This window comes from Rattus norvegicus, chromosome 2 (assembly GCF_021556685.1).
Source record: "Rattus norvegicus strain SHRSP/BbbUtx chromosome 2, alternate assembly SHRSP_T2T, whole genome shotgun sequence".
NCBI classification, from domain to species: Eukaryota; Metazoa; Chordata; class Mammalia; order Rodentia; family Muridae; genus Rattus; species Rattus norvegicus.
Genome location: NC_141535.1, coordinates 13180001 through 13200168, shown reverse-complemented (window position 1 = coordinate 13200168; position 20168 = coordinate 13180001). Strand labels below are relative to the sequence as shown.

The 20168-nt window shown below is 41.4% G+C and overlaps 1 protein-coding gene across 1 annotated transcript in view; it reads left to right on the top strand.

Moving 5' to 3' along the window:
• Adgrv1 (adhesion G protein-coupled receptor V1) overlaps nucleotides 1-20168 on the top strand; it is a 579866-nt gene that overhangs the window by 472628 nt on the left and 87070 nt on the right. Inside the window, exon 86 of the mRNA XM_087635923.1 lies at nucleotides 10812-10969. Within this exon, the coding sequence (XP_087492049.1) occupies nucleotides 10812-10969 (158 nt within the window). The remainder of the gene's footprint in view (nucleotides 1-10811; nucleotides 10970-20168) is intronic.

Here is a 20168-nt window from a genome sequence, read left to right as displayed (position 1 = left end):
TCTGGGAAGGCTGGATGCCCCAGTGTAAGGGAATGTCAGGGCAGGGAGGAGGGAGGGAGTTGGTGGGTGGCTGGGGGAACACCCTCATAGGAGCAGGGGGAGGGGGGATGGGATAGGGGATTTCTGGAGGGGAAACTGGGAAAAGGGATAACATTTGAAATGTAAATAAATAAAATGTCCATTTTTTTTAAAAAGGGTTATACCTGCAAGGTCATGGGTTGCTGGTTTTCTGCCTGAGTCAGAGAGCAGTCATTTTAACCTTCCTTCTCTACTTAATAAAGGGATATTTCTGTGCAAATGTACCCATTTGTGGTTTGTGCCTAGTTTGGAGCCCAGGGGGAGTCTCCTGCTGTGTTGGGGGGGGGGGTTCTCTTTTAGCACTGCTTCTTTTTTTTTTTTTAATTAACTTGAGTATTTCTTATTTACATTTCAAATGTTATTCCCTTTCCTGGTTTCCAGGCAAACATCCCCCTAACCCCTCCCCCTCCACCTCTATATGGGTTTTCCCCTTCCCACCCTCCCCCCATTACCCCCCTCCCCCCAATAATTACCTTCACTCAGTGTTCAGTCTTGGCAGGACCAAGGGATTCCCCTTCTACTGGTGATCTTACTAGGCCATTCATTGCTACATGTGAGGTTGGAGTCCAGGGTCAGTCCATGTATAGTCTTTAGGTAGTGGCTTAGTCCCTGGAAGCTCTGGTTGCTTGGCATTGTTGTTCATAAGGGGTCTCGAGCCCCTTCAAGCTCTTCCACTTCTTTCTCTGATTCCTTCAACGGGGGTCCTATTCTCAGTTCAGTGGTTTGCTGCTGGCATTCGCCTCTGTATTTGCTGTATTCTGGCTGTGTCTCTCAGGAGCGATCTACATCCGGCTCCTGTCGGTCTGCACTTCTTTGCTTCATCCATCTTGTCTATATGGGTGGCTGTGTATGTATGGGCCACAAGTGGGGCAGGCTCTGAATGGGTGTTCCTTCAGTCTCTGTTTTAATCTTTGCCTCTCTATTCCCTGCCAATCTTTGTCCCCCTTTTAAAGAAGGAGTGAAGCATTCACATTTTGATCATCCGTCTTGAGTTTCATTTGTTCTAGGCATCTAGGGTAATTCAAGCATTTGGGCTAATAGCCACTTATCAATGAGTGCATACCATGTATGTCTTTCTGTGATTGGGTTAGCTCACTCAGGATGATATTTTCCAGTTCCAACCATTTGCCTACGAATTTCATAAAGCCGTTGTTTTTGATAGCTGAGTAATATTCCATTGTGAGGATGTTCCACATTTTCTGTATCCATTCCTCTGTTGAAGGGCATCTGGGTTCTTTCCAGCTTCTGGCTATTATAAATAAGGCTGCGATGAACATAGTGGAGCACGTGTCTTTTTTATATGTTGGGGCATCTTTTGGGTATATGCCCAAGAGAGGTACAGCTGGATCCTCAGGCAGTTCAATGTCCAATTTTCTGAGGAACCTCCAGACTCATTTCCAGAATTGTACCAGTCTGCAACCCAACCAACAATGGAAGAGTGTTCCTCTTTCTCCACATCCTTGCGAGCATTTGCTGTCCCTTGAGTTTTTGATCTGAGCCATTCTCACTGGTGTGAGGTGAAATCTCAGGGTTGTTTTGATTTGCATTTCCCTTATGGAAAAAGATGTTGAACATTTCTTTAGGTGTTTCTCAGCCATTCGGCATTCCTCAGCTGTGAATTCTTTGTTTAGCTCTGAACCCCATTTTTAATAGGGTTATTTGTCTCCCTGCGGTCTAACTTCTTGAGTTCTTTGTATATTTTGGATATAAGGCCTCTATCTGTTGTAGGATTGGTAAAGATCTTTTCCCAATCTGTTGGTTGCCGTTTTGTCCTAACCACAGTGTCCTTTGCCTTACAGAAGCTTTGCAGTTTTATGAGATCCCATTTGTTGATTCTTGATCTTAGAGCATAAGCCATTGGTGTTTTGTTCAGGAAATTTTTTCCAGTGCCCATGTGTTCCAGATGCTTCCCTAGTTTTTCTTCTATTACTTTGAGTGTATCTGGTTTGATGTGGAGGTCCTTGATCCACTTGGACTTAAGCTTTGTACAGGGTGATAAGCATGGATAGATCTGCATTCTTCTACATGTTGACCTCCAGTTGAACCAGCACCATTTGCTGAAAATGCTATCTTTTTTCCATTGGATGGTTTTGGCTCCTTTGTCAAAAATTAAGTGACCATAGGTGTGTGGGTTCATTTCTGGGTCTTCAATTCTATTCCATTGGTCTATCTGTCTGTCTCTGTACCAATACCATGCAGTTTTTATCACTATTGCTCTGTAATACTGCTTGAGTTCAGGGATAGTGATTCCCCCTGAAGTCCTTTTATTGTTGAGGATAGTTTTACCTATCCTGGGTTTTTGTTATTCCAGATGAATTTGCAAATTGTTCTGTCTAACTCTTTGAAGAATTGGATTGGTATTTTGATGGGGATTACATTGAATCTGTAGATCGCTTTTGGTAAAATGGCCATTTTTACTATATTAATCCTGCCAATCCATGAGCATGGGAGATCTTTCCATCTTCTGAGGTCTTCTTCAATTTCTTTCTTCAGTGTCTTGAAGTTCTTATTGTACAAATCTTTTACTTGCTTGGTTAAAGTCACACCGAAGTACTTTATATTATTTGGGTCTATTATGAAAGGTGTCGTTTCCCTAATTTCTTTCTCGGCTTGTTTCTCTTTTGTGTAGAGGAAGGCTACTGATTTATTTGAGTTAATTTTATACCCAGCCACTTTGCTGAAGTTGTTTATCAGCTTTAGTAGTTCTGTGGTGGAACTTTTGGGATCACTTAGATATACTATCATATCATCTGCAAATAGTGATATTTTGACTTCTTCTATTCCGATCTGTATCCCCTTGACCTCCTTTTGTTGTCTGATTGCTCTGGCTAGAACTTCAAGAACTATATTGAATGAGTAGGGAGAGAGTGGGCAGCCTTGTCTAGTCCCTGATTTTAGTGGGATTGCTTCAAGTTTCTCTCCATTTAGTTTAATGTTAGAACTGGTTTGCTGTATATGGCTTTTACTATGTTTAGGTATGGGCCTTGAATTCCCATTCTTTCCAGGACTTTTATCATAAAGGGGTGTTGAATTTTGTCAAATGCTTTCTCAGCATCTAATGAAATGATCATGTGGTTCTGTTCTTTCAGTTTGTTTATATAATGGATCACGTTGATGGTTTTCCGTATATTAAACCATCCCTGCATGCCTGGGATGAAGCCTACTTGATCATGGTGGATGACTGTTTTCATGTGCTCTTGGATTCTGTTTGCCAGAATTTTATTGAGTATTTTTGCATCGATATTCATAAGGGAAATTGGTCTGAAGTTCTCTTTCTTTGTTGGGTCTTTGTGTGGTTTAGGTATAAGAGTAATTGTGGCTTCATAGAAGGAATTCTGTAGTGCTCCATCTGTTTCAATTTTGTGGAATAGTTTGGATAGTATTGGTATGAGGTCTTCTATGAAGGTCTGATAGAATTCTGCACTAAACCCGTCTGGACCTGGGCTCTTTTTGGTTGGGAGACCTTTAATGACTGCTTCTATTTCCTTAGGAGTTATGGGGTTGTTTAATTGGTTTATCTGTTCCTGATTTAACTTCGGTACCTGGTATCTGTCTAGGAAATTGTCCATTTCCTGTAGATTTTCAAGTTTTGTTGAATATAGGCTTTTATAGTAAGATCTGATGATTTTTTGAATTTCCTCTGAATCTGTAGTTATGTCTCCCTTTTCATTTCTGATTTTGTTAATTTGGACACACTCTCTGTGTCCTCTCGTTAGTCTGGCTAAGGATTTATCTATCTTGTTGATTTTCTCAAAGAACCAACTTTTGGTTCTGTTGATTCTTTCTATGGTCCTTTTTGTTTCTACTTGGTTGATTTCAGCTCTGAGTTTGATTATTTCCTGCCTTCTACTCCTCCTGGGTGTATTTGCTTCTTTTTGTTCTAGAGCTTTTAGGTGTGCTGTCAAGCTGCTGACATATGCTCTTTCCTGTTTCTTTCTGCAGGCACTCAGCACTATGAGTTTTCCTCTTAGCACAGCTTTCCTTGTGTCCCATAAGTTTGGGTATGTTGTACCTTCATTTTCATTAAATTCTAAAAAGTTTTTAAGTTCTTTCTTTATTTCTTCCTTGACCAGGTTATCATTGAGTAGAGCATTGTTCAATTTCCACGTATATGTGGGTGTTCTTCCCTTATTGTTATTGAAGACCAGTTTTAGGCCGTGGTGGTCTGATAGCACGCATGGGATTATTTCTATCTTTCTGTACCTGTTGAGGTCCATTTTTTGACCAATTATATGGTCAATTTTGGGGAAAGTACCATGAGGAGCTGAGAAGAAGGTATATCCTTTTCTTTAGGATAGAATGTTCTATAAATATCTGTTAAGTCCATTTGGCTCATGACTTCTCTTAGTCTGTCTACGTCTCTGTTTAATTTCTGTTTCCATGATCTATCCATTGATGAGAGTGGGGTGTTGAAATGTCCTACTATTATGTGAGGTGCAATGTGTGTTTTGAGCTTTAGTAAGGTTTCTTTTACATATGTAGGTGCCCTTGTATTTGGGGCATAGATATTTAGGATTGAGAGTTCATCTTGGTGGATTTTTCCTTTGATGAATATGAAGTGTCCTTCCTTATCTTTTTTGATGACTTTTAGTTGAAAATTGATTTTATTTTATATTAGAATGGCTACTCCAGCTTGCTTCTTCCGACCATTTGCTTGGAAAGTTGTTTTCCAGCCTTTCACTCTGAGGTAGTGTCTGTCTTTGTCTCTGAGGTGTGTTTCCTGTAGGCAGCAGAATGCAGGGTCCTCGTTGCGTATCCAGTTTGTTAATCTATGTCTTTTTATTGGGGAGTTGAGGCCATTGATGTTGAGGGATATTAAAGAATAGTGATTATTGCTTCCTGTTATATTCATATTTGGATGTGAGGTTATGTTTGTGTGCTTTTCTTCTCTTTGTTTTGTTGCCAAGACGATTAGTTTCTTGGTTCTTCTAGGGTATAGCTTGCCTCCTTATGTTGGGCTTTACCATTTATTATCCTTTGTAGTGCTGGATTTGTAGAAAGATATTGTGTAAATTTGGTTTTGTCATGGAATATCTTGGTTTCTCCATCTATGTTAATTGAGAGTTTTGCAGGATACAGTAACCTGGGCTGGCATTTGTGTTCTCTTAGGGTCTGTATGACATCAGTCCAGGATCTTCTGGCCTTCATAGTTTCTGGAGAAAAGTCTGGTGTGATTCTGATAGGTCTGCCTTCATATGTTACTTGACCTTTTTCCCTTACTGCTTTTAATATTCTTGCTTTATTTTGTGCATTTGGTGTTTTGACTATTATGTGACGGGAGGTGTTTCTTTTCTGGTCCAATCTATTTGGAGTTCTGTAGGCTTCTTGTATGCCTATGGGTATCTCCTTTTTTAGGTTAGGGAAGTTTTCTTCTATGATTTTGTTGAAGATATTTACTGGTCCTTTGAGCTGGGAGTCTTCACTCTCTTTTATACCTATTATCCTTAGGTTTGATCTTCTCATTGAGTCCTGGATTTCCTGTATGTTTTGGACCAGTAGCTTTGTCCGCTTTACATTATCTTTGACAGTTGAGTCAATGATTTCTATGGAATCTTCTGCTCCTGAGATTCTCTCTTCCATCTCTTGTATTCTGTTGGTGAAGCTCGTATCTACAGCTCCTTGTCTCTTCTTTTGGTTTTCTATATCCAGGGTTGTTTCCATGTGTTCTTTCTTGATTGCTTCTATTTCCATTTTTAATTCCTTCAGCTGTTTGATTGTGTTTTCCTGGAATTCTTTCAGGGATTTTTGTGACTCCTCTCTATGGGCTTCTACTTGTTTATTTATGATTTCCTGGAATTCTTTCAGGGATTTTTGTGACTCCTCTCTATGGGCTTCTACTTGTTTATTTATGATTTCCTGGAATTCTTTCAGGGATTTTTGCGATTCCTTTCTGTAGGCTTCTACTTGTTCTCTAAGGGAGTTCTTCACGTCTTTCTTGAAGTCCTCCAGCATCATGATCAAATATGATTTTGAAACTAGATCTTGCTTTTCTGCTGTGTTTGGATATTCCATGTTTGTTTTGATGGGAGAATTGGGCTCCGATGGTGCCATGTAGTCTTGGTTTCTGTTGCTTGGGTTCCTGTGCTTGCCTCTCACCATCAGATTATCTCTAGTGTTACTTTGTTCTGCTATTTCTGACAGTTGCTAGACTGTCCTATAAGCCTGTGTGTCAGGAGTGCTGTAGACCTGTTTTCCTGTTTTCTTTCAGCCAGTTATGGTGACAGAGTGTTCTGCTTTCGGGCGTATAGTTTTTCCTCTCTACAGGTCTTCAGCTGTTCCTGTGGGCCTGTGTCTTTAGTTCACCAGGCAGGTCACTTGCAGCAGAAAAGTTGGTCTTACCTGTGGTCCCAAGGCTCAAATTTGCTCGCGGGGTGCTGCCCACGAGCTCTCTGCGGTGGCAGCAACCAGGAAGATCTGTGCCGCCATTTCCGGGAGCTTCAGTGCACCAGGGTTCCAGATGGCATTTGGTGTTTTCCTCTGGCGTCCGAGATGTGTGTGCAGAGTGCAGTCTCTTCTGGTTTCCCAGGCGTGTCTGCCTCTCTGAAGGTTTAGCTCTCCCTCCCACGGGATTTGGGTGCAGAGAACTGTTTATCCGGTCTGTTCCTTCAGGTTCCGGTGGTGTCTCAGGCACAGGGGTCCTGCCGCTCCTGGGCCCTCCCCAACGGGAACCCAGAGGCCTTATACAGTTACCTCTTGGGCCAGGGATGTGGGCAGGGGTGGGCAGTGTTGGTGGTCTCTTCAGCTCTGCAGCCTCAGGAGTGCCCACCTGACCAGGCGGTGAGGTCTCCTCTTATTTACATTTCAATTGTTATTCCCTTTCCCAATTTTCTGGCCATCATCCCTCTAACTCCTCCCCCTCCCCTTCTATATGGGTGTTCCGCTCCCTATCCGCCCCGATTACTGCCCCCCCAACAATCCTGTACACTGGGGGTCCAGCCTTGGCAGGACCAAGGGCTTCCCCTTCCACTGGTGCCCCTACTAGGCTATTCATTGCTACCTATGAGGTTGGAGCCCAGGGTCAGTCCATGTATAGTCTTTGGATAGTGGCTTAGTCCCTGGAAGCTCTGGTTGGTTGACACTGTTGTTCATATGGGGTCTCGAGCCCCTTCAAGCTCTTCCAGTCCTTTCTCTGATTCCTTCAACGGGGTCCCGTTCTCAGTTCAGTGGTTTGCTGCTGGCAATCGCCTCTGTATTTGACATGCTCTGGCTGTGTCTCTCAGGAGAGATCTATATCCAGTTCCTGTCAGCCTGCATTTCTTAGCTTCATCCATCTTATCCGTTTGGTGGCTGTATATGTCTGGGCCACATGTGGGGCAGGCTCTGGATGGCTGTTCCCTCAGTCTCTGCTCCAAACTTTGCCTCCCTATCCCCTCCTATGGGTATTTTTGTTCCTGTTTTAAAGAAGGAGTGGAGCATCTGCAGTTTGCTCATCCTTCTTGAGTTTCATGCGGTCTGTGCATCTTTGGTAATTCAAGCATTTGGGCTAATATCCACTTATCAATGACTGCATACCATGTGTGTTTTTCTGTGATTGTTACCTCACTCAGGATGACATTTTCTAGTTCCATCCATTTGCCTATGAATTTCATAAAGTCATTGTTTTCGATAGCTGAGTAGTGCTCCATTGTGTAGATGTACCACATTTTTTGTATCCATTCCTCTGTTGAAGGACATCTGGGATCTTTGGAGGAAGTGGATAGTGTTTGCTCTGCTGAACAATTTTTTGCCAAGGGAAGTGTCTTGAAATACTGCAGGTCACAGCTAGACTGGACAGCAGGAGGAGTTGCCAGTCAGATGTCAGTGGACCAAAGCACTCCTCCTTAAAAATCCAGGCCCACATTGACTGTGTGGGTAGCTAATGTAGGCACTCTCAGTGGCCTGCCATTCATGACAGTTCATGTGGGATAGGATTCTAGAGAAACAGAAAAGGAAAACTTTGTTCCTTTGTTTTTTCCTGTTGGCTAAATGGACCATCACAGCAAAATCACGAGGAAAAGGGCCAGCAGAGGAGATGTCTTGAAGCAGTGGCACTTGAAACCTTTTCTCCTTCTGAGATGTGCTGTCGACATGCCTGGTTATCTCTGACCTTCCGGAGGGCCCCTTTGCCTGTGGACCAGTGAGCCATGATGTCCACTGCTATCTAGGGCTCAGTTTCCAAGGACTAGGATATTCTGCAAATAAAGGGCTGGACCTGACTATTGGCTGCTACTGAGGAGTGTGAATGTTGGCCCACGTTCTCCATCTACCAATGTCATGGCACTCCGTTTTTATTACATTTTATTTATTTCTATTTGTTTATTATTATACACCTAGCTCAAACCACATTAGATTCAATACTTATTCTTAAATTCAACTGTGATGACAATTTTCAAGTAAAAGGCAAGGCAGTGAAGCCCATGTGAAACCCCATACACGTGTCTCCTCATCCTTTATCAGCACGTGAGTTCTACATCTATAATATGTCATTCAAGTGAAAGACAGCTGCTACTTATTGGAAGCCCGTGTTAAAAAAAAATCAAAAGACAACAAAAGCACCGCTTTCAGTACAGAAACATGTTTAGTATCAAACTATTAATGTCTGCTTGTTTCATTTAATCATAGGCCTTTGACCTTGTCTAGGCCTGACTGTATAAAGCTATGAACAGAAGGATTCTGACTTTGTGACATCCAAATTAAATTCTAAAACAAGGAAATTCATCATTCTGACATTCTTTTATGAGTGCACAATGTTTTGAAACATATCTTAAAATGTGACTTATTTACATCCAATGAACATCATCATGTTCATTTGACTAAGACACTTAACAATGTAGCATAATTTCAATTCTTATTATTTATTTTAAAATTTTATTTTTATTTTAATTATATATGTGCACGTGTGCCTATATGTGTGTATATGTGGGAGGTATCATAGTTTGTTTTCTATTGCTGTTATAAAGTACCATGATCATAAGCAACTGGGAAGGAAGGGGTTTATTTCACCTTACAGCTTAGAGCCCTTCATGAATAGAAGTCAGGAAGGGAACTCAAGACAGGAACACAGATGGTGGAAGAGCATAGACCACATATGTATGAGCTCACTGTCTTGGGTCCCAGGATGCTCGGGGCCTGCTTTCTCCTACAATCCAGGACCATCCGCAGGAAAGGTGGCACAACCCGTATCATTAATCAAGAAAATTCACTACAAACATGCCTAAGAGCAATCTGGAGTGAAGGTTCCTCTTCTCAGGTTAACATTAACTTGTGTCAAGTTAACCAAAAAATAAAGTAGAATGTAGGTGTCTACAGAAATCAGAAGAGCTGAGAAGAGGACATAGGTCACTCGAGCTCTCACACAATAGAGACAGGTGGTTTTGAGCAGCCCAACAAGGATGCTTGGAACCAAACTCGGGTTCTCTGTAGCATGGTACATTCTTCTAACTCTTGAACCATCTCTCCAGCTTCTTCATTTAAATTTTCAGTAAAGACACTGTTTTATTTTCCCAGTTGCAAGAACAAGTGTTTAGCCAGCTATCTAGTTTTGTATTTTCATTTCTTTGTTGTTTTTCCAACATAATATTTTTATTGATTATTTGGGAATTTCTCACAATGCACCCTAATTATGTTGGCTTCTCATTCCTCCCAGGTCCAGTCTCCCACCTTTGTGCCCTCCACAAATATACCAAGTCCAATTTGTGTTGCCCGTATGCACATTGGAGCATGATATTTTGAGATTTTCTTCTAAATATATTTTCTTGTTCTTTCTTCAGAGTTTATTATGGCTACAATGCAATGTAGACTTATAAATGCTATACATCAAAATAACAAAGGAAGTTGGGCAAAAATAAGAGAGACATACTCTCAATGTCTCAAGAAGTTTCTCTCCAAGATGAAAGTTTTCATCTCAGAAGAAACCGTGGCACAGCAAAACCAAGATAGTGTCAAGGCTGGGGTAGAGAATCCTCAAATTTGTGATAAACAGTGTGTGTGTATGTGCATGTGTGTGTTCATGTATGTGTGAGTTCACATGCAGAGAACAGTGGCCATCTTTAAGCCATGTCCCCCATGGCCTGCACTTCTTCTGTACTGAGACAGGGTCTCTTGTTGGATGATAGCTTACCAGTTGGGCTAGGCTAGCTGGTTAATAATCCCTGTCTACTCCTCTCCAGGGCAGGGATACAAGCACATATGTAGCCTTTATGTGTGTGCTGAGGATCACAGATAGGCCTTCATGCTGTCACAGAAATTGCTTTTCCACTAAGCCACTTCCCCATCCCCCAGCCCTCATATCCCAGCATGCTCCCAAGGGATGTTTAGGAAGATGGAGCTAACAAAAACCAGATAAATGTATTTTCTTAAGTCTAGAAGTGGTGTTTTTTTCTGGTCTAGAAATTTACCCTTTAAAATGACATACATGTACTCTGAATTTCTGAAGTATATACAGGATGCAAATGTCAGTCATTTGGCATACTTACTTGGAAATTTTTTCATCTTCCCAAGAGACAGACTCACTGTAGAACCTCTTCGATGAGGCATGAACAAACCTCTAACTTCTTCTCTATGATGACTTTAGTCTGTTAAAGACAAAATTTACTTTTGCCTGCATCTACATACAAAAAGCTACTGCAAGTGGTGAAAGGACTAAATACTTATATATACATATACATGTATAAACACACACACACACACACACACACACACACACACCTCGATGCTGTGCTTGTCTGAGTTATTGCCTGCCTCCTCTCTTTCAGATGCTTCATTCCAAACATCTATGCTGCTCTGTTCACGGCTGCTCTTGTGCCTCTAATGTGCCTCGTGGTGGTATTTGTGGTGTTCATTCATGCCTACCAGCTGAAGCCACAGTGGAAAGGTTACGATGACGTCTTCAGAGGACGAACAAACGCCGCAGGTTGGGAAGGACCTATTTTTACATTTTAGAGATGGGGTGGTACTTCTCAGGGGTGGAGGCAGGGGGTGGGTGGGGATGCCATCAAGATTTTTTGTTTGGGGAGTTTTGTTATTTTTTATTTTGTTTCTAAATGAAGTGAAAAGATGAAATTAGGTTTAGCTTTCAGCACGTAGTTCAGCCTTAAACTAAACTAAGCTTTCTGGTGTCTTCTACTTGGAACTTCCTGGCAGCTCTCCTCCTTCAGGGCCTGTGGATTTTACTGCTGTTTCCAATTTCCCTTAAGGTGTCACTGTCCAGGACAGTGAGTCACCAGCTTCGGGAATCACTTCCCAGGGTTTCCCCAACTTAAGCAATAACAACCTGCCTGCAACCTGGGAACTCATTCCGCTTCCGGTAGATTCTGAGACGTCAGAGTCAAGCAAACCTCTGTGGTGCTTGGGAGTGCTGGATTTTGCATGTGACTTTCTGATTGTGCGGACAGATGTTTTAAAACATGTGTAATCAGACAGCCTCATAAGTGGCTACACATGTCTGCTTACTTAACAGTGCAAATCTTTCCAGCTCAAATTGGCTTCCACTGTGGCTCATTTTTTCCCTTTAAATCATGCTCAGCACCAGTTTTATGGTCGGATTCTCTTACTTTGTGCTTAGAATAGAGTTTCCTAGAACAATAACTGTACACCTATGGACACAAATTGTCCCTTAAACACTGGAGAAATTGAGGGGAGACTTCTGAACTGGAAAAGAGGTATCTTGTAGGCCAGTGATCTTTCTTTTTTTTCTGGCTTCTACAAATCTAATATCGAATGAGTGGGCATCATGAGGGAATTGACCACATTCCCAATGCTTGTCAGAATTTAAACAAGATACCACCCATGAAGTCCCTCAACTCATGTCTAATACAGTCCTAGGGGTTAGAAGATGCCGTCACTTAAAAGGTACATGTGATGACCTAAGACAGCTTTCTCGCCCCTAAACTGGATCAGGATGCAAAAGCATTGTTTTTTTTATTATTATTACATTTATTTTTTATCACTCTGTGTGTTTCTTCAAGTAGCTGTAGGTTCTGGTACCTTACCAGCTCTTCTCCCATCTCTCATTTGGCATAATAATGTGTACAGAGAGGTATTTGTAGTCACGAGTAGCCTTAAATTCATTAATACGAAGGTAATATTCTATTTAGAAGTCCTGATTTTCCTTAGAACCTGGAACATTTTTACCCAATGTGTGAGTCACTGTAGTAAATGCCCATTGTGTTTAATACCCTGCTCAAATCTTCTTATTAAAATAGGATGCGCTGACCTTTAAAACATCCGATTAAAGTGGAACTGTAAATTAGTGTTTTATTACCTTTCTACCTACTCAAATATAGATAGTAGCTAAAGATAACATATTAACAAAAGAATGTTAAAAATAAGATTAATGTATCTCTATGGACCAGACAGAAAACCTAAAATGCTGATCTGAGACAAAACCTTAATATTTCCTGAGACCAAAAGACAACAACAACAACAACAGAAGTGGCTGGCTACAAGCTGCCGTCTGCTCTAGTGGTAAAGTAGAACCTATAAGATTCTAACCCATGGTAAGAAGATTCGGACAATGGGTCATTCATGGCAGAAGCTCAGGAGAGCAGCTGTAATAGCTTCAGCTTTGACCTAAAGGAACATACCAACCCAAGAATACAGTCACATCACATTAAATACCAAGGCCAAGCTCTTCTGGGTTAGAGCCAATCTCTGTGTAGCTATAACATCCGCATGACAAAAGAAGGACCAAACTCCTCCCTGAGGGATCTGTAAGCCACTGGGAGTTTTTAGGGGAGACAATAACAAAAGCATTCCAATGAAGGCTGAGAAAGATAGAATGAATAAAGAAGGAAATGTTTTCTATTTAACATTAATTGCAATCTCAAACTAAAGAGAAATTAACAAGCAAAAACTTTAAATTATAACAAATAGTGACTCAGAGGTCTGTAAAAGAATCAAGTGAGTGAGTTCAAGACCCTGACATACGGGCTGGAGAGATGGCTCAATGGTTAAGAGCACTGACTCCTCTTCCAGAGGTCCTGAGTTCAATTCCCAGCAACCACATGGTGGCTCACAACCATCTGTAATGAGATCTGGTGCCTTCTTCTGGAGTGTCTGGAAACAGCTACAGTGTACTCATATAAATTAAAAAATAAAATAAATCTTTAAAAAAAAAAAGAAAGAAAAGATCCTGACATACACACATGCTGGACCCCTGTAAGCCAAGTGCTTACCTACTTTATCTGTTGTATTGAGCTTTATTGAGATACAGTTTAAATAGCATGAAGTTCATCTGTTTAGACCATCCAGTCTTCGGAGAGTTAACGTGCTTATACAGCTGAGGAACCTCACCATGATCTAAGTGTTCTAACATTTCCATGGCCCTACAAGAAGCCTCACGCTCATCAGCTGTCACTCCCCACTCTCTACTCTCCTGAACACCAGGTAACCATGGAGCTACCCTCTCCCCATTCCTGTCTTGATGTCTGCTCTGAAAGTTTCATACAATAGGTCCTAGAACATGTGGTTTTACATGACTGGCTTTAAGAAGTATCGTGTGCTCAAAGTTCATCCACACCGTGGTACAGACCTTTTATTATACCTGGTATCTTTCTACTGCCAAACAGCAGCCACTGCAGGAAGTTCATCAAATCTTTCCATCATTGAGGGACATTTGGGTTTCTTTCTCTTTGGGGCTAATATAAACAATACTCACGTGAACATACATGTATAGGTATTGGCATTGATGAGTATATCGACTCCTCTTAGGTATGTATGTAGAAGACTCTGCAAAAATATTTTCCACAATGGCTACAGTAACCTAACTGGTGTTTTTCTTTGTTTGAGATGGGGGGATCCCACAGTTTTGCCCAGGCTAGTCTCTATCTCAGATGGTCGTTCTGTCTCAGCCTCCCAATTACTGGGATCACAGCAGTTTTCAAATATAAGGATTATTTTTGCTTTGTTTGTCTGTTTGTTTTTAATAGACAACCCACATCTATGGGTTTACTTTTGTCTATGTTTTCATGAGACAGAGTTGAGTCCTAAGACTAGACACCCTGGAGGGGATAACTTATTCACCTGTATCTTCTGATATGAAAGATAGCCTAACATGAGAGTACTTAAACATGATAGGTTGATAAAGAGAGAGAAAGGATGCAAATGTGACCTATTTAAGGAATAACAACAAGTGTACTGCTAAAAATGTTAACTGTATGAGGTAAACTCTGAACACAGTAGAGAGGAGGCAGCTAGCACATGATGAACAGAGTCCAAAGAAAAGCTAGTGAATTCACAAAGGAAGCATACAGAGAGAGGGGGAGGGAGAAAAGATTAAAAGGAGGCTAAAGAATAGATCGTCCAACAGAAGAAAGGAATCAGAGGAACCACAAACAGCACAATTTGAAGAGATAAAGCTTCAGAAATTTCTGGATTCAGTATAACTACACATGAAATCTATCTGTATGAACTGAGAGTACTATCAAAATATAAAAAAGTAATGCCAAAATTCATTTTGAAATGCATGTATCTGTTTTTAGAAACCTGGATTGTGAGTAACTTATCTTTGCTTCTGATACACTGTACTCTTACTGTAAGCAGACAACTCTCACTTGGGACTTGAGAATTAACAGTGTGAGCAAATGTGCCCTTTGCTGAAAACCCAAGTTTAAAGCCAGCACAAAACCGAGACCCATCTTCTCTTTCTCTGAACAGCTGGGGCTTTCCCACCCTCCTGGACACAGGAAGGTGGAGCTGCAGTGTGATCTAACCACTCTCCAGAAGGCCCAGCATAACTTGCTATAGTTCTAAACATGCAATGGCAAGACTCCCTCCTAAAACAACTCAGACAGCTTAGAGTTTTATTATATTTCCCCTTCATCAAAAACAGTTAAGCAGATATAGTTAATACCAGAGTCAGACATACTTGAATAGCTGAAAGAGGTTACATCATTTCTTTTGGCCTAGACTCTTCCACAGTCCTTAGAATTGTTCTTCAAATTACTTCCTTCCCAGAATCTATATGTCTGACAAAAGGGACAACTTCCTCAACACATGTATGTCCCTACTGAATATAATTAATAAGAATCCTTGGATCTTACACTTTGAGTGACTTTTTTTCCTTCTGACATCCTTAGTTCCAAGCAGCATTCAAGTAAACTAGTGAACTCTAAAGGAAGGAGGGGCAGGAGCTCTCAGGAAGTAAAATACCCCTTGAACTGTAGGATCCTCTATACCTTTCCTGCTGAGCAGGCCTGAAATAGCCCCACAGTATGGCCTTGGGGCCCATAGCTGACCTTTGTGAACCTGAATTTTGAAGGTCAATGGTTCTTTGTGAGACTCACTAGCTTCCTCCTCCCTTCATGGGTGCTCAAGAATGAGTCATAAAGGTATCATAAACCACATTTCAGTGTCTCTAAAGGCATTTCAAATGAAGCCTATAATTTTCAGGTTTAGGTTTGATCTCAGGCAATGATAAGCTGGTCTCTCGGCTCAGACTTAGTTTAAAAGCTGCTGACTCCTTTCTGATTCATCAGCCAGTTCTTACGTGATGAAAGATTCATGGACTAGAGAAAGAAAATTAATAGGAATGAAAAGAGGAAGTAGGTTATTATGAGTCCTTTTGTTATAAAAGAATCTCTACATAGGTTTTTCAATATCTATGCAAAACTGGAGAGGGGACTGGAGTCTAGGGTCATACTATCCAGGACATACCGGACATGATTTGATCTCAGAGGCTATGCATGGTTATAGTTAGTACCTGGAATGGAGATGTGGCTTGATCCCCTGGCCATGAGCAAGGACACGCCCTGTTTTAGAATTCTGAAGTATAGTAATAGCCAGTTCTTGGGTGGGAGCATCATTATGGCAGAGTGCTTCTAACCCTTATGTAAGGCTCCTTCTCTGTCTCATTAGAGTTAAAAATAATAGGTAAGATAATTTTCTATTCCTCTGATGGAAATCACTGAAACCTTATGATGAATGCAAACCATTTTATCACAGCTAAGTGAGTTTTTAAATTGCTAACATTTAAAAGTTATCCAAATAGAGTTCCACAAAACCCACTGAAATCCAAATGAATAAAAGAATAAAGAGAGAGGAAATATGCTCCACACTGCCCTGTACAAGATGGCTCCCTGTTTCTCTCTTTTGGACATGGGCACTCCTTTTCATATCAAGGGCTGGATTCTTCTTCCCCTCCATAAGTCTGGGTCAGCTTTGGTTTGCTTACACAAATCTCATGGAAACAGTGCTGTTTCATTATGGGTCTAGTTCTTTTCTTAGAAACCACCAACCATGTATATTCAGTTTTCCTGAGATGACCACGTCAATATAAAGATCAAGCTGGCCAATGAGGAGAAGACATGTGGGGAGACAGTTTTATTAGACATCCTGCAGTGTTTGGGGATGGGGTAGGGCATCTGAACCCTGGTTCTGGATATGTAGAGAAACCATCTTGTAAGGATCCAGACACACAGAGCAGTACAGAAAACCCACCAGTACATCTGCAAGACTGTGACAAATCACAATTTCAAGTGACTAAGTTTTGTGCTACTTTTTTACAAATAGTTGGAACAACTAGATTAAGAAGTCATCCAAAATTATGGGCTACTATAATTTTAAGTTTTGCTTAAAATTCATGGTTTATAAGTCAAATTGCAAAAATACCATTTGTTTGCTTGTTTGTTTTTAACTCAAACAATGTAGCTTACGTTAAAGCAAAGATAGTTATCTAGAACAGCACTGTGAGCTTGTCTGGGCTTCAGAGTGAGCAACACAACAGGTTTTACTTGGTCTTGGCAGAGATGCTGATTTGCAGTCTCCTCTCAGAAGACTGCAAAAAAGAAAGTGAAAATACAGTGCCTGGAGACCCAAGGAAACCCCCCCCCACTGTTCACTATATGGTGAACACCTCTTCCTTGTACAGAGAATACCTCTTCACTGTACAGAGAACAATGAACATCTCTTCAGCATACAACAAATACCTCTTCACTTGAGTTTCTGCAAGCTCAGCTCAACCTTGTCACATCCTGCTAGCAGTGGTGGGGAAAATCCCAGATGTTTCTGGAAACATTGTGGATGTTCCTCCTCTAGGACCTCAGTCTCCAGAGATTCAAATCAGAAATCTTTAAACACAAATTACAAGGAGGGGTCAATGCATTCTTCCTTCCTTCTTTGTTTGTGTGTCTTGTCTTATCTTTTGCAGTTGGAATTTATCACCAAAAACTCTTAGACCTGGATCGGGGCTGTATTTCAACTGTAGTGTACTTCCTGTCATAGTCCCTGGGGTTAATTCCCCAGCACAATAAATAAAAGAGCAAAACTTCCTAGCACAATCACCTTGGAAATTCTTGATGTCTTTTCTTGTCCACTTGAAAATTACAGAATAAAATCAAAGAGTTGGAAGTTTAAAATTCTTCTTGAACCCCCAATTTACACATGTAACCAAAGAAGAAAAGGGGCCGAGTGAGTCTTTCTAGAACTCACATTTCCTGAATATCCTTTTATTAACAATTAAATGATTTTTATTAGTGTTTGCAAAGCACCACAAGAAGTGTGTAGACAGTCTCAGATCTAGTCCCCACTACTTACTTATGCACTCAGCTTATTCCTGAGTTCCTTAGTGTTCGGATATCTTTTTTTTTAATCTTTATTAATTTGAGTATTTCTTATTTACATTTTGATTGTTATTCCCCTTCCCGGTTTCTGGGTCAACATCCCCCAACCACCCTCCCCCCAAAAATCACATTCACTAGGGTTCAGTCTTGGCAGGACCCAGGGCTTCCCCTTCCACTGGTGATCTTGCTAGGATATTCATTGCTACCTATGAGGTCAGAGTCCAGGGTCAGTCCATGTATAGTCTTTAGGTAGTGGCTTAGTCCCTGGAAGCTCTGGTTGCTTGGCATTGTTGTACATATGGGGTCTCGAGCCCCTTCAAGCTCTTCCAGTTCTTTCTCTGATTCCTTCAATGGGGGTCCTATTCTCAGTTCAGTGGTTTGCTGCTGGCATTCGTCTCTGTGTTTGCTGTATTCTGGGTGTGTCTCTTAGGCATTCTCACTCACTGATGACTGACAGGGGTAGTTCACTATCAGATAACCAAACAAACATATCTCCTAGTTAGGAAGATTTCACAAAGCATGCAAGAATAGTTAATGGATGATGCCTGCCAGTGTGACAGGTATGAGTTTCTGAGGTCCTTGTCTACTTCATGGTCATCATTCCCGTCAACTGCACCACCATTAATTTTCATTGTATACCAGGCTGAGAAGTTAGGTGTAGGGAGAGCTTTTGTCTCAGAGTTACATGAAACAAATACTCTTACTTCTATAGTCTGACAGAAAAATCCAGGCAACAGTAGAATGGAGTTGGCATGAGAACTGCAAGTGATGTACAAGGTCTGCAGAGCCACTGAGGGTCTACCTTCTGCCTCGCTGGTTGGGTATTTGAACACCTCTTGGGCAGAAAAAATGGGGAGGCCCTAGGCTACATTCCACCCGTGTGTGCATGTGCAGGCTTGTGGAACTTGGCACTTGCTCAAGGTGGTGGAATGCAGCCTAAGATGGGGTCCCAGCCCAGGTTAGGAACAGCACAGGTTGAGGCCCAGTCTGGGATTCCCAAACTCCCAGAAACCCAGAACCATGAGAAGTTCAGAATGATGAGCCTGTAGCTGGGGGTAAAGAGAATCCGGCTTAGCTCAGGGTGAGTGTCCTGAGCACAGAGGAGTCTTCTGTAGGAGACTTAGGTGGTGTAGCTCTGCATGACAAAGGCTTCATGGTGGTTCTGATGAGGGAGACAGTCCTTACCTGTCCAAACTGTTCATTCATAGTAGAAAATGGATGCATACAACTTACTCAGGGTGGACCAGAGATTAAATACCTTTTGCAGGAAGGGATGTATGGGAAGGGAAGCTTATTGCTTAAACCCTCTAAGAATTCTGTGCTCTAGCTACAGTGACCAGTGGTCACAATTCTCATGTGGGGTGGTGGTGGTCACATGCTCTAGGACAGGAACCAGGCGGGGAGTAGATGAAACCCTCTCCGTTCTCATATCTGAGAATTACTAGGGACTTCTCAACCTTCCCAGTTTTTGTCTGATGACACAGTTCCACTTGCCCCACAAGGTACCATGGATGCTAGCACCTATATTGGCCCCTTAGCATTTTTTACCAAACTATCATGAATAGTCTCAATATGTAAACATTAATTTTAGAAGATGCCCATAATGAGCATTAGATTCTGTTCCTCAGAAAAGCTTGAGGGGATCTTAGCTGGAAAATTCATTTTGCATCCGCTACTTTTCTTTTTATTTCTAACAACACCTTTCCCTCTATCCCTGTTACAGAAACACCCAGTTTTTTCTCACTGTTGTCTGGTTCATACAGCTGCTATGCTACTAAACTATTTTATGAGATTGTTTGATTGATAAAATGCTGTGTTTAGTAAACTCCCTAGAATATACTAACAGATTGAAATTTCTTTCTTCTTGTTACTTTAATAACAGCCAATATGTAATTGCATATTTTTGTGGAAAACATTATGGGGGTTTCCTATCCCACCTTTGATTTTTTCAGTTCCCAAATAAAAGACACAAAACCTTCATATTTATATATAATAAGCCTTACAGCACCAGAACTGGGCAGATATCAATCCTCTGTGCTATTCTATCTACTTCTTTGTCAAAAATCTTGAGAAATCACTTACCATGTATTGCCTGGGCTACTACTACTCCAACAGGCTGACCCTCATGGCCGTGCGTTCGTGATCCATCTACCCCATGGGTGATTTTTTTTTTCCTTCTTCATCCTTCCTCTCCTTCCCGGTCCCTGCCTCAGACCCCAATCCCGGGACCTCCAGCCCTGCCAATATCTCTCTCCTGCCCAGCTACAGGCTGTAGGCATCTTTATTCAATGAATCGTTTTACATTTAGGAGCAAGGTTTGCACAACAAAAGCTGGTGTATGTGAGAAGTCACTTATCTCAAGGCAACTAGACCTTGGGATACAGAATTTAGCATCAAAATACATAGGAACAGACCAAACCTCCACACATAATACTACGAGATCCCTTTCTAAATGTCTTTCCCTTCCGTTTCCTTCCTGTCATTCTTCCTGGAGTATTGGGCAGCTCTGGCTGCCATTCAGAGCATCATGATCTTATAGATCTTGTAGATCTA